Source organism: Theropithecus gelada, chromosome 12 (genome assembly GCF_003255815.1).
Source record: "Theropithecus gelada isolate Dixy chromosome 12, Tgel_1.0, whole genome shotgun sequence".
Lineage (NCBI taxonomy): Eukaryota > Metazoa > Chordata > Mammalia > Primates > Cercopithecidae > Theropithecus > Theropithecus gelada.
Window position 1 is genome coordinate 117,903,693 of NC_037680.1, and position 17,938 is coordinate 117,921,630.

At 40.8% G+C, this 17,938-nt stretch overlaps 1 protein-coding gene across 1 annotated transcript in view; it reads left to right on the top strand.

Moving 5' to 3' along the window:
* FARP2 (FERM, ARH/RhoGEF and pleckstrin domain protein 2) overlaps positions 1-17,938 on the top strand; it is a 134,358-nt gene that overhangs the window by 45,768 nt on the left and 70,652 nt on the right. The window contains exons 3-7 of the mRNA XM_025403973.1: positions 2,891-2,995; positions 3,901-3,943; positions 6,272-6,350; positions 9,880-9,977; positions 12,167-12,281. Coding sequence (XP_025259758.1) covers positions 2,891-2,995; positions 3,901-3,943; positions 6,272-6,350; positions 9,880-9,977; positions 12,167-12,281 — 440 coding nt within the window. The remainder of the gene's footprint in view (positions 1-2,890; positions 2,996-3,900; positions 3,944-6,271; positions 6,351-9,879; positions 9,978-12,166; positions 12,282-17,938) is intronic.

Sequence of the window (17,938 nt, forward strand, 5' to 3'; positions counted from 1 at the left end):
TCTGACTGGTTAGCAGTCTCAGAAACCCTGGTCTAGCTGCATTCTCCCTGTCTTGATGGACCACATGTGGAGCACTGGCCTGCCTCCTCCTAGATGCCCACAGGCATCAGAGTAAGTTCTTACTGGAGAAGGCCCTAAAAGATTATATCAGAGCAAGTTCAACACAGATTTGCCCTTTTGTTATTTAGAAATTGTATTTACAATGTCAGGTCACTTTGTAGCTCACCTTTCCATTTTAAAGAGGCGTTCCTTGTACTTTTGTTCTGCATGCTGCTTTGTTAAAATGGATTTGCAAGGTTTTATTTCTTACACAGTGAGAATCTGGTGACTAAACCTCAAGGGCCATAATGTCCTTTGGAACATTGAGATTTGCCTCCCCCAGTTTGCACATATTGTTTGTTAATTGCAAAGATGATATATGCCTATTGGTTAAAAATTGAGGCGTTATAGAAGTGAAGAAGTAAGAATGCCCTTGCCCCCACCTCCACCTCTGCTCAGTTCTTTAATGACAGTTACTTTTAAAGATTTAGTGAACAGCCTTCCAAACTTATTTTTATTACATATAAATGTATCCATGGGGCATGTGTGTTTTTAATAAAATGGAATCGTTATATACACTGTATAGAAATGGAGTCCTTTTTTTCTTTTTCCTTTTAATTTTTATTTTTTTGTAGAGACAAGGTCTCTCTTTGTCGTGCAGTCTGATCTTGAACTCCAGGCCTCAAGCAATCCTCCTCCCTCAGCTTGCGAGTTCACAGGCGCGAGCCACCATGCCCGGTCCCTTTTTTTTTTTTTTTCCCTTAATTAAACTGTGTGTTGTAGACTTTTTTCAATAAGACATAGAGAGTTCTGTGTTCTTTTTAAGGGTTGCATAGTTGCCCATTATGGATATGTCATTATTTATTTTACCAATTCTTTTTTTTTTTTTGAGACGGAGTTTCACTCTTGTCACACAGGCTGGAGTGCAATGGCGCAGTCTTGGCTCACGGCTCACTGCAACCTCCGCCTCCCAAGCTATTCACCTGCCTTAGCCTCCTGAGTAGCTGGGATTATAGGCGTGCACCACCACACCCGGCTAATTTTTCTATTTTTTAGTAGAGACAAGGTTTTGCCATGTTGGCCAGGCTGGTCTCGACCTCCTAACCTCAGGTGATCCACCCACCTTGGCCTCCCAAAGTGCTGGGATTACAGGCATGAGCCACTGCGCCCAGCCTATTTTACCAATTCTTTACTGAATTTGTCCTTAACATCTTTAGGTCTGTACAGTTGTATGAAAATGTCTGTAGGAAAAAGTTGTAGAAGTAGAATTGCTGGGGCAAAGGTAAACGCACACTTTACATTTTGAAAAGTATTTTCACATGATCCCCCCACAGGTCACATGAACTTACATTCTTCCCGGTACTCTGTGAAAGTGGCTGTTTCTCACAGAGTATTGGCATCATCATTCTAACTGATGGGTGAAAAATGTCTTACTGTTTTATTATTAGAGAAATTTAGTATCTTTTTAAATGCATAATAGCCATTTGTACATCTTCATCTAATAAGAGCAAAATAAAACATTATAACTTTTTCCAGTGTGATTCTAAATAACTTCGTTAAATGTGTTTCTGTTCAGATGTTTTTCACTTTTGAGTCAAGTCTGTCCATCTTTCCTTTTTGCTATGCTTAGGAAGACTTTACCTTTCCCAAGATTATAGAGAGTCTTCTCTTGTTTAATTCTGGTCTTGAGGTCCACTGGAATTTATTTTTGTGAGTGATGTACAATAAAACTCTATTTCCATTTTTCTTCTTCTGTTTTTGTTGAAACAGAGTTTTACTCTGTCACCCAAGCTGGAATGCAGTGGCACAATCTCGGCTCACTGCAACCTCTGCCTCCTGGACTCAGGTGATCCTCTCACCTCAGCCTCCTGAGTAGCTGGGACTACAGGCGCACGCCACTACACCCAGCTTTTTTTTTTTTTTTTTGGTGGAGACAGTGTTTTGCCATATTGCCCAGGCTTATCCTGAACTCCTGTACTCGAGAAATTCTCCCGTCTCAGCCTCGCAAAGTGCTGGGATTACAGGCGTGAGCCACTGTGCTCAGCCCATTCTCTTCCTTAATGGGAAAGTCAGTTGCCCCACCTCTTTTATGAACAGTTCTTCTCATTGATGTGAAATACTACCAAATAATATGTTTTTTTTACTCTTTGTAATTTCCGATTGATCAAATAACTATTTACTGGGATCTTATATAAACGAAGACTCTAAGACTTTAGCTTTTTAGTAAATATTAAAATTATGTATTTTTGAAAAGGTCTCACTCTGTCACCCAGGCTGGAGTGCAGTGGCATGATCATGGCTCACTGCAGCCTCCTTCTCCCAGGTTCAAGCAATCCTCACACCTCAGCCACCTGCGTAGCTGGGAATACAGGTGGGCACCGCTGTGCTCGGCTAATTTTTTAATTTGGGTAGAGGCGAGGTGTCACTGTATTGCCCAGGTTGGTCTCAAACTCCTGGGCTCAAGCAATCCACCCACCTCAGCCTCAAATTAGTGGGATTATAGGTATGAGCCACCACACCTGGTGTAAATATCAAAATTATTTGATAAAATATTTACTAAAACTAGAAATGGTTTCCATAGCCTAAAGTTACAAAGAAATAGGACTGAAAACACACTTAAATGTAAAATGGAAGAAATTTTTTAGCTTTATTTTGTTGCCAGTTTCTGTGCACAAATGCTTCAGACTCTTTTTTTTTATATAGCTTATAAATCTTAGTTATACACTAGAAGACAAAGTGAAGCAACAAATAAAGTTTTGTGTGTGGGAAAGTAGTTTTATGCACAGTTTTCATAAACCCTTGCTCTTTAGTCATTCGGTCCTCGTTATTTTTCCCACCTCTCTCTACACAGCCTAAATGTGATGGCCAGATATTACTGACACAAGTGTGGAAGCATTTGAATCTGGTAGAATGTGACTACTTCGGGTTGGAGTTTCAAAATACTCAGTCCTACTGGGTAAGTGCTTTGATTTGTTAGGGAAACAGGCCCTAGGCATGCAGTAGGATGCTTATGATGTGCCCAGGCATGGAGCCTTCGGGCCTGCTGTGATGATACCCACAAGATCTTTTATAATTGTCATATCATCAGTATCAAATATCTTTGCTATTAAAATATATTACTGTTAGCTGTAGATAATATATTTGCCTTTAATCCAAGCCTGAATTCACACCCTCCCTAAATTTGTTCTGTCATTAGCACATGTGCCAAGGAAACTCTCTTAAAAGTTATAAAAGCAACTTCTAATACATCCTGTATGAAAATCATTTTGAAAGTGGATTTGTAGCAAACAACCAGTTATGCCTCATTTTACTTAATAGATGCAACCTTAAAAAGTGTGGAGTTTTAATATTTATAGATAGAACTGTTTTAAAGAACCTTACATCTACCCTTTAGTTCAAAAAGCATGTCAGCATTATTAAGTTCTGTCCAGCCTTTCAGATACCCTTGGCAGTGCAACCGGATTTATCCAAGTTTCCTGTTCTGGTGACATGACGTACCTCTTTTTTACAGAAGCCCTCTCATCAGTTTGTTCATAAATGCAGTAGTACCAAATATTTGTTTGGTGTTAACAAATTCCTGCAAATAATTATTGGGACCCATTCTGTGCATGGCAGCAACTGAATGGAGGTATCCAGTATAATACAGCAATTTTGATGTCTTCCCAGGTTTCCCAAAGCAGGCATTGCTGTGCTTCTTGTACAGTTTGTTTTATCAGGATTCAACTTTTAAGAGGGGGGTAGAGTCAAAATTTTCCTGACATAAAAATTTATCTAATTATAACCATTTTTGTTTTTATAGCATATTTGTTAAATAGAGACATTATTTAATAGATTGGATTTCTTCTGTTAACCCTTCTTTAGATTTGGCTTGAACCTATGAAACCCATCATTAGGCAAATACGAAGTAAGTCCTTGGTTTAACTCTTTAAAATCTGTTTGTTTAAGATGCTTTGTCCTGGAATGTTTAAAAGGCATGTTCAAATGTTCATTGTCACCACCGTGCATGGTTAGCAGGAAGTGATCACCAACAGCAGATAAACTTGGAAGTCATTTTGCTGTTTAGTTTTAGTAAATTTAACTCAGAAGATTCTAGGTGACTTGCTTCACATTTGGAAATAAGAGCATATGCTGTTTGATATCATCTTAATTTTTGGCCAATATGCAAAAATAACTGCAGTTTCTCCCTTGATTGTGAAAAGACATTGAGATTCTCCTTTTAAATAGCTTTTAATAAAATAGTTGATACTATTTTACAGTTATAAACATAATTGTAACTGTGAATATAATAATAACAATTATATTATTATTTTTGAGACAGGGTCTCGCTATTTGTTGCCCAGGCTGGAGTGTAGTGGTGCGAACACAGTTCTCTGCAGCCTCAACCTCCTGGGTTCAAGCTGTCTTCCCACCTCAGTCTCAAAATAATTATTTTCATTTGTCTACTTACTAAATTTTTAAAATTAAAACAAATAGTAACACTTCTCAGTTCTTCTATAATTGTGTCAGATGAAGTCTATAGTTGAGTCACCCATAATTTTTTGTATTACTATTATAAATTGAAGAAAAAGGTGTGGAAATAACTTTGTTATATCAGAACAAGGATCTCTGAGGAAAGAAAACAAAATAAGTTGTTTTATACTGATAAGATAATGTACCTTTACAGTAATCAGATTTCAAAAATAATTTTTTTTATTACTACTACTAATACTGGCCCGTTGTGGTGGCTAATGCCTGTAATTCTAGCAATTTGGGAGGCCCAAGCGGGCAGATCACCAGAGGTCAGGGGTTCGAGACCAGCCTGACCAACATGGCGAAACCCTGTCTCTACTAAAAATACAAAAGTTAGCTGGACGTGATGGCGCATGCCTCTAATCTCAGCTACTCAGGAGGCTGAGGCAGGAGAATCGCTTGAGCCTGGAAGGTTGCAATGAGCCGAGATCATGCCGCTGCACTCCAGCCTAGGCAACAGAGTGAGACTGCATCTCAAAAAAAAAAAAATAGTGTAAACACATAAACTTTTTTTAAAAAACTTTTTCATTTATCATTTTTTTTCCCTAAAACATAAACTGGGGGCTGGACGCAGTGGCTCACACCTGTAATCCCAGCATTTTGGGAGGCCGAGGTGGGCAGATCACGAGGTCAGGAGATCGAGACCATCCCGGCTAACACGGTGAAACTCCGCCTCTACTAAAAGTATAAATTAGTCAGACGTGGTGGCAGGCACTTGTAGTCCCAGCTACTTGGGAGCCTGAGGCAGGAGAATGGCATGAACCTGGGAGGCAGAGCTTTCAGTGAGCCGAGATCGCGCGCCTACACTCCAGCCTGGGTGACAGAGTGAGACTCTGTCTCAAAAAAATAAATAAATAAACTAGGGAAAAAAATGTATCTCTGTCTCTCTATATATGTATGTGTGTGTGTATATATATATAGAAAGAGAGAGAGCGCGCGCAAGCATGTTTGTGTGTGGAGGGGTGGGCGGAGTCTCGTTCTGTCACCCAGCCTGGAGTGCAGTGGTGTGATCTCAGCTCACTGCAGCCTCTGCCTTCTGAGCTCAAGCAGTCCTCCCACCTTGGCCTCCCAAGTAGCTGGGACTTCAGGCATGCGCCACCACATCTGGCTGATTTGGGGTTTTTTTGGTGGGAAGAGGGGAGCGGGTAGAAATGGGATTTTACCATGTTGCCCAGGCTGGTCTGAGACTCCTGGGCTCAAGTGATCCGCCAGCCTCAGCCTCCCAAAGTGCTGGGATTACAGATGTGAACCACTGCACCCAGCCTATTTAAATATTTTAATGTGCAACTTCCTACTTGTTTTTAAGGCTTCCTTGAGTAATCCCTGCTTAATGCAAAAGATTTTAAAATTCTGTACATATGTGATTGGTACTTGGGACTCAAATTCATATACAGGAAATGCTTCTTTGTTTTTTCTTTTTTCTTTTGTTCAGAGACAGGGTCTCACTCTCCTGCCCAGGCTGGAGTGCAGTGGTGCAATTGTAGCACACTGCAGCCTCAGACTACTGGCCTCAAGCCTTCTTTTCACCTCAGCCTCCCAAAGGGCTGGGATTACAGGCACACACCACCACACCTGGGCAGAAATTTCTTAATATCATATTATTTGAAAAGATTTGCTGTAACAGTCCACTTGGAAGCATGACCTCAGTTATGTAGTAATATATGAAAAGAGAATAAATGCAAAGATTGACCTTATTTGTGAAGTTTAAATTTTTTTTTTAAAGGGCCAAAGAATGTGGTGCTTCGCCTAGCTGTGAAATTTTTCCCACCTGATCCTGGTCAGCTACAAGAAGAATATACAAGGTAAAGAGCTCGCAGAGCTGAAGCTGTTGTCAGCAGGAATCTTGTATTCACCGGTTATCTCCCACAGCACCTGGCTCATTGAAAGAATGAGTGAGCCTAATATACACAGAAAAGTGGTCATGAATGTAGAGTGGTTAAAGGAAGCATGTTAGCAATTGACCCGTGCACAGACATGTGAATAAGAGTTCAATGTAAGGTTTACAGTACAAATCTGAAAATGACAAATGGAATGGGATGTCAGGGTCATGTTGAACTTACATTTTCCAAATGAACATAGACTTATGCATGTTCAGAAGGTTCTCAGGGATGGATTTTACTCATATGTACTCTTCTTTATCACAAAATGTGCTTAATGGGTAGAAGTACCCAGTGTGTTAGTCCTTAGGAATTTATGGAGCAGAAATATTTTGGGTCACTTCTTTTGTGATACTATTTTGAATTAAAGATCGATTCTTTATAGGAATGATCTAAAGATGGCAGGGTGTGATGGCTCACGCCTGTAATCCCAGCACTTTGGGAGACCAAGGCAGGCAGATCACCTGAGGTCAGGAGTTCAATACCAGCCTGGCCAACGTGGCAAAACCCTGTCTCTACTAAAAATGCAAAGAAAATTGGCCAGGCGCGGTGGCTTATGCCTGTAATCCCAGCACTTTGGGAGTCCAAGGCAGGCGGATCACGGGGTCAGGAGATCGAGACCATCCTGGCTAACACGGTTTTGAAACCCCATCTCTAGTGAAAATACAAAAAATTAGCCAAGCGTGGTGGCGGGCCCCTGTAGTCCCAGCTACTCAGGAGGCTAAGGCAGGAGAATGGCGTGAACCCGCGAGGCGAAGTTTGCAGTGAGCCAAGATCACACCACTGCACTCTAGCCTGGGCAGCAGAGCAAGACTCCATCTCCAAAAAAAAAAAAAAATTATCTAGACATGGTGGCAGGCACCTTTAATCCCAGCTAATTGGGAGGCCGAGGCAGAGAATCTGTTGAACCCAGGAGGCAGAGGTTGCAGGGTTGCAGTGAGCTGAGGTCGCGCATTGCACTCCAGCCTGGGCAACAAGAGTGAAACTCTGTCTCAAAAAAAAAGAAAATGTTAACAGTTGTTTCATCTGGACAGTAAGGTTATGCAAGGTTTTTCTTTGTTTTTTTTTTTTTATTTGTTTGCGTATCAATTATATTATGAAGAATAGAGGAATAATCTAAAAACCAACTGAAAACCCAAGGTGAGATATAAAAGAGAACGATGATGTTGTAGTGGTATCAATAACTTTTTTGCCTTCTGGCTAAACATGTACTCATAAATGAATCAGATGTCTTATGAACTCTCTTGTAAAGGTTTCTGCATATCATTTTAACAGCACAAAATCATAGCATGTCAACTGCAAGGAAATGGAGAGACCATATTAGTTCAGCCTCTTATTTTTAAAAGTTTAGGAAACTAAACTCCAAAGACGGCAAAAAGTATTTTTATGCGTGACCATAGATCTTAATAGTGTATTAAATGCCTGACATTTACCCAAAAAAGTCTCTTTTGAGGGAATCACTTTTAAATATATATATATCTCTAGATAGATAGATAGATAGATAGATAGATAGATAAATAGATATCTGAAAATGATGGATAACAAAGTGTCCCCTAATTCAGGATCTTAGGTCTCAAGTTCTGGGACTCATGCTGGTAACTCAGTGTTATAGTTACTCCCTTCTCCCCCGTATTTATGTAGAGGATTCTTTTTTCTGTTATAAAAACATACATGTTTGTGGTAAAAGAATTTTTTTTCCAAATAAAGCTAAGGGCCAGGTGCAATGGCTTACACTTGTAATCCCAGCACTTCAGGAGGCCAAGGTGGGAAGATCAAGTTCAAGACCAGCCTAGGCAACATGGGGAGACCTCATCTCTACAAAATATCAAAAAATAAGCCAGGTGTGGTGGTGTGCACCTGTGGTCCCAGCTACTCTGGAGGCTGAGGCAGGAGTATCACTCGAGCCCAGGAGGTCAAGGCTGCAGTCAGCTGTGGTAGTGCCACTACACTCCAGCCTGGGCAATAGAGTGAGAGTCTGTCTCAAAAAAATAAGTAAACAAAGATAAGTAAAAAGTAGAAGTTCTCCACTTACCCAGCACCTTATTCTCCGCGTAAGTATGTATCTTTCAGATGAAAGCATAGATGTACAACAAACACACAGCTGTAAGAACTTTAAAGAAATTACAAATATTATAAAACAATATCAAATGATACATATTGAACTGTAGGTTGATTTTTTCCCCCACTTACTAAGCATGCTGTGGACATTCTTCCATATTGTATATAAAAATGTACTAAATTAGGCTGTAACATAATTTAATCATTCTCATATTCATCCATATTTCCAATTTTTCTCTAATGCTGCAAAGAAACATTGTTCACATACCTTTGAGAACTATGGGAATATTACTCTAGGAAAGTTTGTAGAAATGGAATTGTTGTTACAGGGTATGTACAACATCCTGAATTTTAAGAGAATGTAGTAAATTTTAATAGTGCGCACTGGGGCATGAATTCCACTGGGGGGCGGGGAGTTGGTCTTGCTTACCGTTGCATGTCCAGCTCCCAGAACAGTACCTAGAACATAATTCACACTCAGTAATTATTTGCTGATGGAATAAATGAACATACAGATATTTTCAATTGCCTTCTCTCATTACATTCTCACTAATGATATTCAAAAGTGCCTGTTTCTCAGATCCTAGCCAAGACCATATATTATCAATCTGTTAAAAAATTTTACAACCTTGCTTTAAGCTGTGTTTTCATTGGATATTTCTCCTGTTTCATCCAAAATTGTGAGTGCAGTTTTGTGTGACTAACAGAAGTAATGTGAATTTGTGACCTTCCCTCCTTGAAGGTATGGCTGCAGATGTGTAATTATATGGGTAGATGGTATGCGTGAGAAAACTATTTCTTTTTTTTTTTCCAGACAGAGTTTTGCTCTTGTTGCCTATCCTGGAGGGCAGTGGTGTGATCTCAGCTCACTGCAACGTCTACCTCCGGGTTCAGGCGATTCTCCTGCCTCAGCCTCCCGAGTAGCTGGGATTACAGGCGTGAACCACTGTGCCCGGCTGGTTTTTGCACTTTTCGTAGAGACAGGGTTTCACAATGTTGGTCAGGCTGATCTCGAACTCCTGACCTCAGGTGATCCACCCACCCCAGCCTCCCAAAGTGCTGGGATTACAGGAGTAAGCCACCGCCCCCGGCCAATTTCTTTTTTTTATTGTTTGCATCAGAGTGCCTCAGTGTGTTCAGCACTTTCTGTGCACTCTCCCATGTGTGTGACTCAGTCTGCTGAGTTGGTTTGTCATCTGACCTTTGCTTGGTGACTGTTTGTTTCATGAAAGGCCTTTTGTGACTTTGCTGTTTCGTGACCGCCTTGCATTTTGCTCACTGTTGGGTCACTGCCACTTCCCAGGGCTCATTTGCTGTCTTGCTGTGGAGACATGTCCGTGTTACATTCAGAGAACATTTGGAGTTGATCTCTGTCTTATTTTGAACTCTCTTCTAGATACTTGTTTGCCTTGCAACTTAAGAGGGACCTGCTGGAAGAGCGTTTGACCTGTGCTGACACCACAGCGGCCCTTCTCACGTCCCATCTTCTGCAGTGTGAGTATCTCCCTGCTAGCAGGGAGCATGCACTGGCTATGGCACAGATGTACCCACGCTCAGAACTACAATTAGTTGCTGATGTACATGCCTAGTTAATGAGCCTGACCATAGAATGCTGTGTTTCAATTTCAATATTTTTTATAAGCAAAAGGTTAACTTCTATAAAGTGGAATTCCTTGAGGCAAATAGTTTCCACATAGCAAACAGGCCAAGGCCAAAATCTGTAGCCACATTCCTTCTTTTGGGTTGTCTGTCATTTATGCTTTTGTGCATTTTACCAGCAATGCATATTCAGTCTTTAAGAGTCAGAATATAAACCAAACTCTCAGCAAACCCTGGAAAGGGCCTCACTGGGATAAAAGTTACAGCCCTCTCAGATTAGTTAAGCGTTAGCCATGAAGGAAAAAGAAGACATTTGTTCAGTATCTCACACAGATCAAGAGATGGTTCAGAACTGTGTGAAGAATTACAGTTACTTCAAAAATAAACCATGAGAAGTGTAAGAGGAGGTTCTGGAACCTTGCCGAGCCCCCAGCGATGGGAATAGAAAAACAAATACCCACAGTGCTCCTGGACTAGGGGTGGGACCACAGCTTCCTAGCACAGAACTAATGTTTCTGAAATTTGAATGCAGGAAATATGACATAGAAAGTGTCCAAAATTTTAGGAATTAATAAGTATATAGGTTATTTGCAGCTTCCTTGGTCCTTCCCCAGACATACCTTCTTCAAATAATAAATTTTATTGTGGGTTTGCTGTCCTCCACCAGGGGACTTGTTGATTAATAAAAGTTTTCAAAGTGACTTTGGTTCTTATTCATTTGGCTGAAAGACTTATCGGGTAGACACATGGCAACAAATACAACATATGACTGAACCAGATCTTTTTGCTGTAAAAAACATAATTGGGCAGTTGGTAAAATATGACTAGGGGCCACATCTGGAATGGAGCCTCAGATCATGGCCTGTTCCTGATCTGGGTAGTTTTACAAGGCTGCAGGTAAGAATATTGTATTAGTCCATTTTCACACTGCTGATAGAGACATGTGGCAGCAGCAAGAGAGAGCTTGTACAGGGAAACTACTCCTTATAAAACCATCAGATCTCACGAGACTTATTCACTATTACGAGAACAGCACAGAAAAGATCCGCCCCCATGGTTCCGTTACCTCCCACTGGGTTCCTCACACAATTTGTGGGACTTGTGGGAGTTACAATTCAAGATGAGATTTGGGTGGGAACACAGCCAAACCATATCAAATGTCCTAGCTTCTAGAAAGTCCATACTGAAGTATGGCAAGTAACATGTTAGCAACTCACTCTCAAATGGCTCAAAGGAGGAAAAACTCTTGTACTGTGCTTGTAACTTCTCTGTGAATATGAGATTGTCTAAAAATAAAAGCATATTGCTTTAAATTATTGGACTTTATGTTATTAAGACATTGTGGCCTTAAAATACATGAAATTAGAAAGAGACATTATTCATCAAGAAATTTGAGAAGGTCTGAAGGAAAAAATCACTTAAAATACATTATCCTAAAATAAATAAAATACTTCATCCTGATCATGATAATCTTGAGACAACTTAGGTTTAAGGTGTGGTTTAAAAATAATAATACTCCAGGTGCAGTGGCTCATGCCATACTCCCAGCACATTTGGGAGGCCAAGGCAGGAGGATTGCTTAAGTCCAGGAGTTTGAGACCAGCCTGGGCAGTGTGGCAAAACCTTATCTCTACAAAAAATACAAAAATTAGCTGGGCATGGTGGTGCTTACCTACAGTCCCAGCTACTTAGGAGGCTGAGGCGGGCAGATTGCTCGAGCCCGGGAGGTTGAGGCTGCATTGAGTGGTGATCGCACATTGCACTCCAGGCTGGGCAACAGAACGAGACCTTGTGTCAAAATAATAATAAACACATTAAACTCATCATTCAATGTTTGCCTCCCTGGAGGTACTCATCAGGCCTTTGTTCTTCAAGAAATCCTCTTCACTTCCCATTATATTTGCCTTTTAACAGCATAAAATATTTGGAAAAATAAAATACAAAATCTTGCTTTTTTAGGGATGTATTATTTTGCTACAAATTTGGGATAATTTTTTTTTTTTACTTTTAATGTATGCAGTAACATGTACAAATGCTTGTAGTTTATTTAAACATTAGAATTACTGACTTTTATCCTATTGCAGCGGAAATAGGAGATTACGATGAAATGCTGGACCGAGAACACCTCAAAGCCAACGAGTATTTGCCTGGCCAGCAGCACTGCCTTGAGAAGATACTAGAATTCCATCAGAAGCACGTGTAAGTCATCACAATTGTCTATCGACACGTTGTCACCACAGTAATGACTAAAGAGTGTGTAACGAGAAAGGACTGTTGTCGTGACTTTTGCAAGATTCTAACATAAGGACCTTGCTCCCAGCCTCAAGATGTGCAGCTGCCGCCATAGACAGCTTGGCAGACACATAGAAGCTGCAGCCCTGGTCTGAAGCACCTTCACACCTGCATGATGTGCTGCTTTAGAAGGTGCTGGAAGAAGCTGGGCATGGTGGCTCACGCCTGTTATCCCAGCACCTTGGGAGGCTGAGGCAGGTGGATTGCCTGAGGTCAGGAGTTTGAGACCAGTCTGGCCAACATAGTGAAACCACATCTCTACTAAAAATACAAAAAAATTAGCCGAGCTAATGGAAGGCGCCTGTAATCCCAGCTACTCGGGAGGCTGAGGCAGGAGAATCGCTTGGACCCAGGAGGTGGAGGTTGCAGTGCGACAAGATCGCACCACTGCACACTCCAGCCTGGCAACACAGCGAGACTCCGTCTCAAAAAAAAAAAAATGGTACTGAAAAGGACATCAGGNAAAAAAACCACATAAAAACCCCGTTCAAAAGTCAGCAACCTCAAAGATCAAAGTTTGATAAACCCACAGAGATGAGAAAATCAACACGAAAAATGCTGAACACTCAAAAAGTTAAAGTGCCTCTTCTCCTCCAAATGACCACACCACCTCTCCAGCAAGGGAGAAATAGAAATGGGCTGAGGCGGAGATGGCGTTATTGACAGAAGCAGGCTTCGGAAGGTGGGTAATAATGAACTTTGCTGAGCTAAAGGAGCATGTTGTAACCCAGTGCAAAGAAGCTAAGGACCGTGATAAAACAACACGGGAGCTTATAGCCAGTTTTGAGAGAAACATAACCAACCTGATGGAGCTGAAAAACACAACGTGAGAACCTCACATTGCAATCACAAGTATCAACAGCAGAATAGGCCAAGCAGAGGAAAGAATCTCAGAGCATTTAAGACTATCTTTCTGAAATAGGCAGACAAGAATAGAGAGAAAAGAAGGAAAAGGAATGACAAAACCTCCAAGAAATATGGGATTATGTGAAGAGACCAAACCTACAACTAATTGGGTTACCCAAAAAAGACAGGGAGAGTGGAACCAAGTTGGAAGACGTACTTCAGGATATCATCCAGGAGAATTTCCCCAACCTAACAAGACAGGCTAATATTCACATGCAGGAAATGCAGAGAACTCCAATAAGGTACTCCACAAGAAGATCTACCCCAAGACATATAATCATCAGATTCTCCAAGGTTGAAATGAAAGAAAAAATATTAAAGGCAGCCAGAGAGAAAGTCCAGGTCACCTACAAAGGGAATCCCTTCAGACTAACAGGGGACCTCTCAGCAGAAACCCTACAAGCCAGAAGAGATTGGGGGCCAATATTCAACATTCTTAGGAAAAAAATTCCAACCCAGAATTTCATATCTGGCCAAACTAAACTTCATAAGCAAAACAGAAATAAGGTTCTTTTCAGACAAGCAAATGCTTAGGGAATTCATCACCACCAGACCTGCCTTGCAAGAGCTCCTAAAGGAAGCACTAAATACAGAAAGGAAAAACTGTCACCAGCCACTGCAAAAACACACTGAAATACATAGACCGGTGACACTGTAAAGCAACCACATAAACAAGTCTGCAAAATAACCAGCTAGCACCTTGATGACAGGATGAAATTCACACATAATATTATTAACCTTAAATGTAAATGGGCTAAATGCCCCAATTAAAAGACACAGAATGACAAGCTGGATAAAGAGCCAAGACCTTTGGGTGTGCTGTCTTCAAGAGACCCGTCTCATGTGCAAAGACACACATAGGTTTAAAATAAAGAGATAGAATAAAATTTGCCAAGCAAATGGAAAACAGAAAAAAACAAGGCTTGCAATCCTAGTTTCTGACAAAACAGACTTTAAAGCAATAAAGATTTTAAGAGACAAAGAAGGGGATTATATAATGGTAAAGGGTTCAGCAAGAAGAGCTAATTATCCTAAATATATATGCACCCAATACAGGAGCCCCTAGATTCATAAAGCAAGTTCTTAGAGGTCTGCAAAGAGACTTAGACTCCCACACAATAATAGTAGGAGACTTTAACACCCCACTGACAGTATTAGATCAAGACAGAAAGTTAACAAAAATATTCAGGACCTGAACTCAGCCCTGGATCAAGTGACCTTATAGATAGCTACAGAACTCTACACCCAAAAACAACAAAATGTACATTCTTCTCATCACCACATGGCACTTTCTCTAAAACCGATCACATAATCGGAAGCAAAACACTCCTCAGCAAATGCATAAGAACTGAAATAATAAAAACAGTCTCTTACACCACAGCACAATCAAATTAGAACTCAAGATTTAAACATTCACTGAAAACCACACAACCATATGGAAATTGAACAACCTGCTCCTGAATGACTCTTGGGTAAATAATGAAATTAAGGTAGAAATCAAGAAGTTATTTGAAACTAATGAGAACAAAGAGATAACTTATCAGAATCTCTTAACGCAGCTAAAGCAGTGTTAAGAGGGAAATTTATAGCACTAAATGCCCACATCAAAAAGCTAGAAAGATCTCAGGTTCACAACCTAACATCTCAATTAAAAGAACTAGAGAATCAAGAGCAAACGAACCCCAAATCTAACAGAAGACAAGAAATAGCCAAGATCAGAGCTGAACTGAAGAGATAGAGACACAAAAAAACCCTTCAAAAAATCAAATCCAGGAGCTGGTTTTTTGGAAAAATTAATAAAATAGACCGCTAGCTAGACTAATAAAGAAGATAATAGAGAATAATCAAATGAACAATCTGAAATGATAGGGGACTATCACCACTGACCCCACAGAAATACAAACGATTATCAGAGACTACTATGAACACCTCTATGCACATAAACTGGAAAATCTAAAAAGATAAATTCCTGGACACATACACCCTCCCAAGACTGAACCAAGAAGAAATTGAATCCCTGAATAGACCAATAATGAGTTCTGAAATTGAGGCAGTAGAAAATATCCTACCAAGCAAAAAAAAAAAAAAAAAAAAAAAGTAGCCCGGGACCAGATGGATTCACAGCTGAATTCGACCAGAGGTACAAAGAAGAGCTGGTATAATTTCTCCTTTTTTTTTTTTTTTTTTTTTTGAGATGCAGTTTCATTCTTGTTGCCCAGGCTGGAGTGCAATGGCACAATCATGGCTCACCACAACCTCCGCCTCCAGGGTTCAAGCAATTCTCCTGCCTCAGCCTTCCAAGTAGCTAGGATTATAGGCATGTGCCACCACACCCAGCTAATTTTGTGTTTTTAGTAGAGACAGGGTTTCTCCATGTTGGTCAGGCTGCTCTCGAACTCCCAGCCTCAGGTGATCCACCCACCTTGGCCTCCCAAAGCGCTGGGAATTTCAGGCATGAGCCACCACACCTGGCCAAGAGCTGGTACAATTTCTACTGAAACTATTCAAAAAAAACTGAAAAGGAGGGACTCCTCCCTAACTCATTTTATGAGGCCAGCATCATCCTGATACCAAAACCTGGCAGAGATACAACAAGAAAAGAAAACTTCAGGCCAGTATCCTTAATGAACATTGATACAAAAATCCTGAATAAAATGCTGGAAAACTGAATTCAGAGGCATATCAAAACGCTTTTCCACTATGACCAAGTTGGCTTCATCCCCAGAATGCAAGGTTGGTTCAACATACACAAATCAATAAATGTGATTGATCACATAAACAGAATAAAGACAAAAACCACATAGTTATGTCAACAGATGCAGACAAGGCCTTCGATAAAATTTAGTGTTCCTTTATGTTAAAAACTAGGTATCAAAGGAGCATACCTCAAAATAATAAGAGCTATATATGACAAACCCACAGCCAGTATCATATTGAATGGGCAAAAGCTGGAAGCATTCCCCTTAAAAACCGACACAAGACAAGGATGCCCTCTTTCACCACTCTTACTCAACATGATATTGGAAGTTCTGGCCAGGGCAATCAGGAAAGAGAAGGAAATAAAGGATATTCAAAAAGGAAAAGAGGAAGTCAAATTTATCTTTCTTTGTAGATGACATGATCCTGTATCTAGAAAACCCCATCATCTCAGCCCAAAAACTTTTTTTTTTTTTTTTTTTGACATGGAGTCTTACCCTGTCACTCAAGCTGGAACGCAGTGATGTGATCTTGGCTCGCTGCAACCCCCTACCTCCCGGGTTCAAGCTATTCTCCTGCCTCAGCCTCATGAGTAGCTGGGATTACAGGCGCCCGCCACCACACCCAGCTAATTTTTATATTTTTAGTAGAGACGGGGTTTCACCATGTTGGCCAGACTGGTCTCAAACTCCTGACCTTGTGATCTGCCCACCTTAGCCTCCCAAAGTGCTGGGATTACAGGCATGAGCCACTGCACCTGGCCCACAGCTTCTTAAGCTGATAAACAACTTCAGCAAAGTCTCAGGATACAAAATCAGTGTGCAAAAATCACAAGCATTCTTATACACCAATAAAAGGCAATCAGCCAAATTATGAATGACCTCCTATCCACAGTTGCCAGAAAAAGAATAAAATACCTAGGAATACAGCTAACAAGGGATGTGAAGGACCTCTTCAAGGAGAACTATATTCCACTGCTCAAAGAAATCAGAGAGGGCACAAACAGATGGAAAAGTATTCCATGCTCATGGATAGGAAGAATCAATATCATGAAAATGGCCATACTGCCCAAAGTAATTTATCGATTCAATGCCATTCCCATTAAACTACCATTGATATTCTTCACAGAGTTAGAAAAAACTTTTTTTTTTTGAGACGGAGTCTCACTCTGTCACCAGGCTGGAGTGCAGTGGCACAATCTCGGCTCACTGCAACCTCTGCCTCCCAGGTTCAGGTGATTCTCCTGCCTCAGCCTCTCAAGTAGCTGGGACTACAGGTGCCTGCCATCATGCCCGGCTAATTTTGTGTATTTTTAGTAGAGGTGGGGTTTCACCATCTTGGCCAGGATGGTCTCGATCTCTTGACCTTGTGATCCCCCCACCTCGGCCTCCCAAAGTGCTGGGATTACAGGCCTGAGCCACTGCACTCAGCCAGAAAAAACTATTTTAAAATTCATATGGAACTAAAATAGAGCCTGAATAGCCAAGACAGTTCTAAGCACAAAGAACAAAGCAGGAGGCATCACACTACCCAATTTTAAACTGTACTATGAGGCTACAGTAACCAAAACAACATGGCACTGGTACAAGAACAGACACATAGACCAATTAAACAGAACAGAGAACTCAGAAATAAGACCACCTACAACCATGTGATCTTTGACAAACCTGACAAAAGCAATGGGGAAAGGACTCCCTATTTAATAAATGATGCTGGGAGAGATGGCCAACCATATGCAGAAAATTGAAACCGGACCCCTTCCTTAACACCATATCCAAAAATTAACTCAAAATGGATTAAAGACTTAAATGTAAGGCCAGGCGGTAAGGCCAGGCGTGGTGGCTCATGCCTGTAATCCCAGCACTTTGGGAGGCCAAGGTAGGCAGATCACCTGAGGACAGGAGTTTGAAACCACCCTGCCCAACATGGCAAAACTTTGTCTCTACTAAAAATATTTTAAA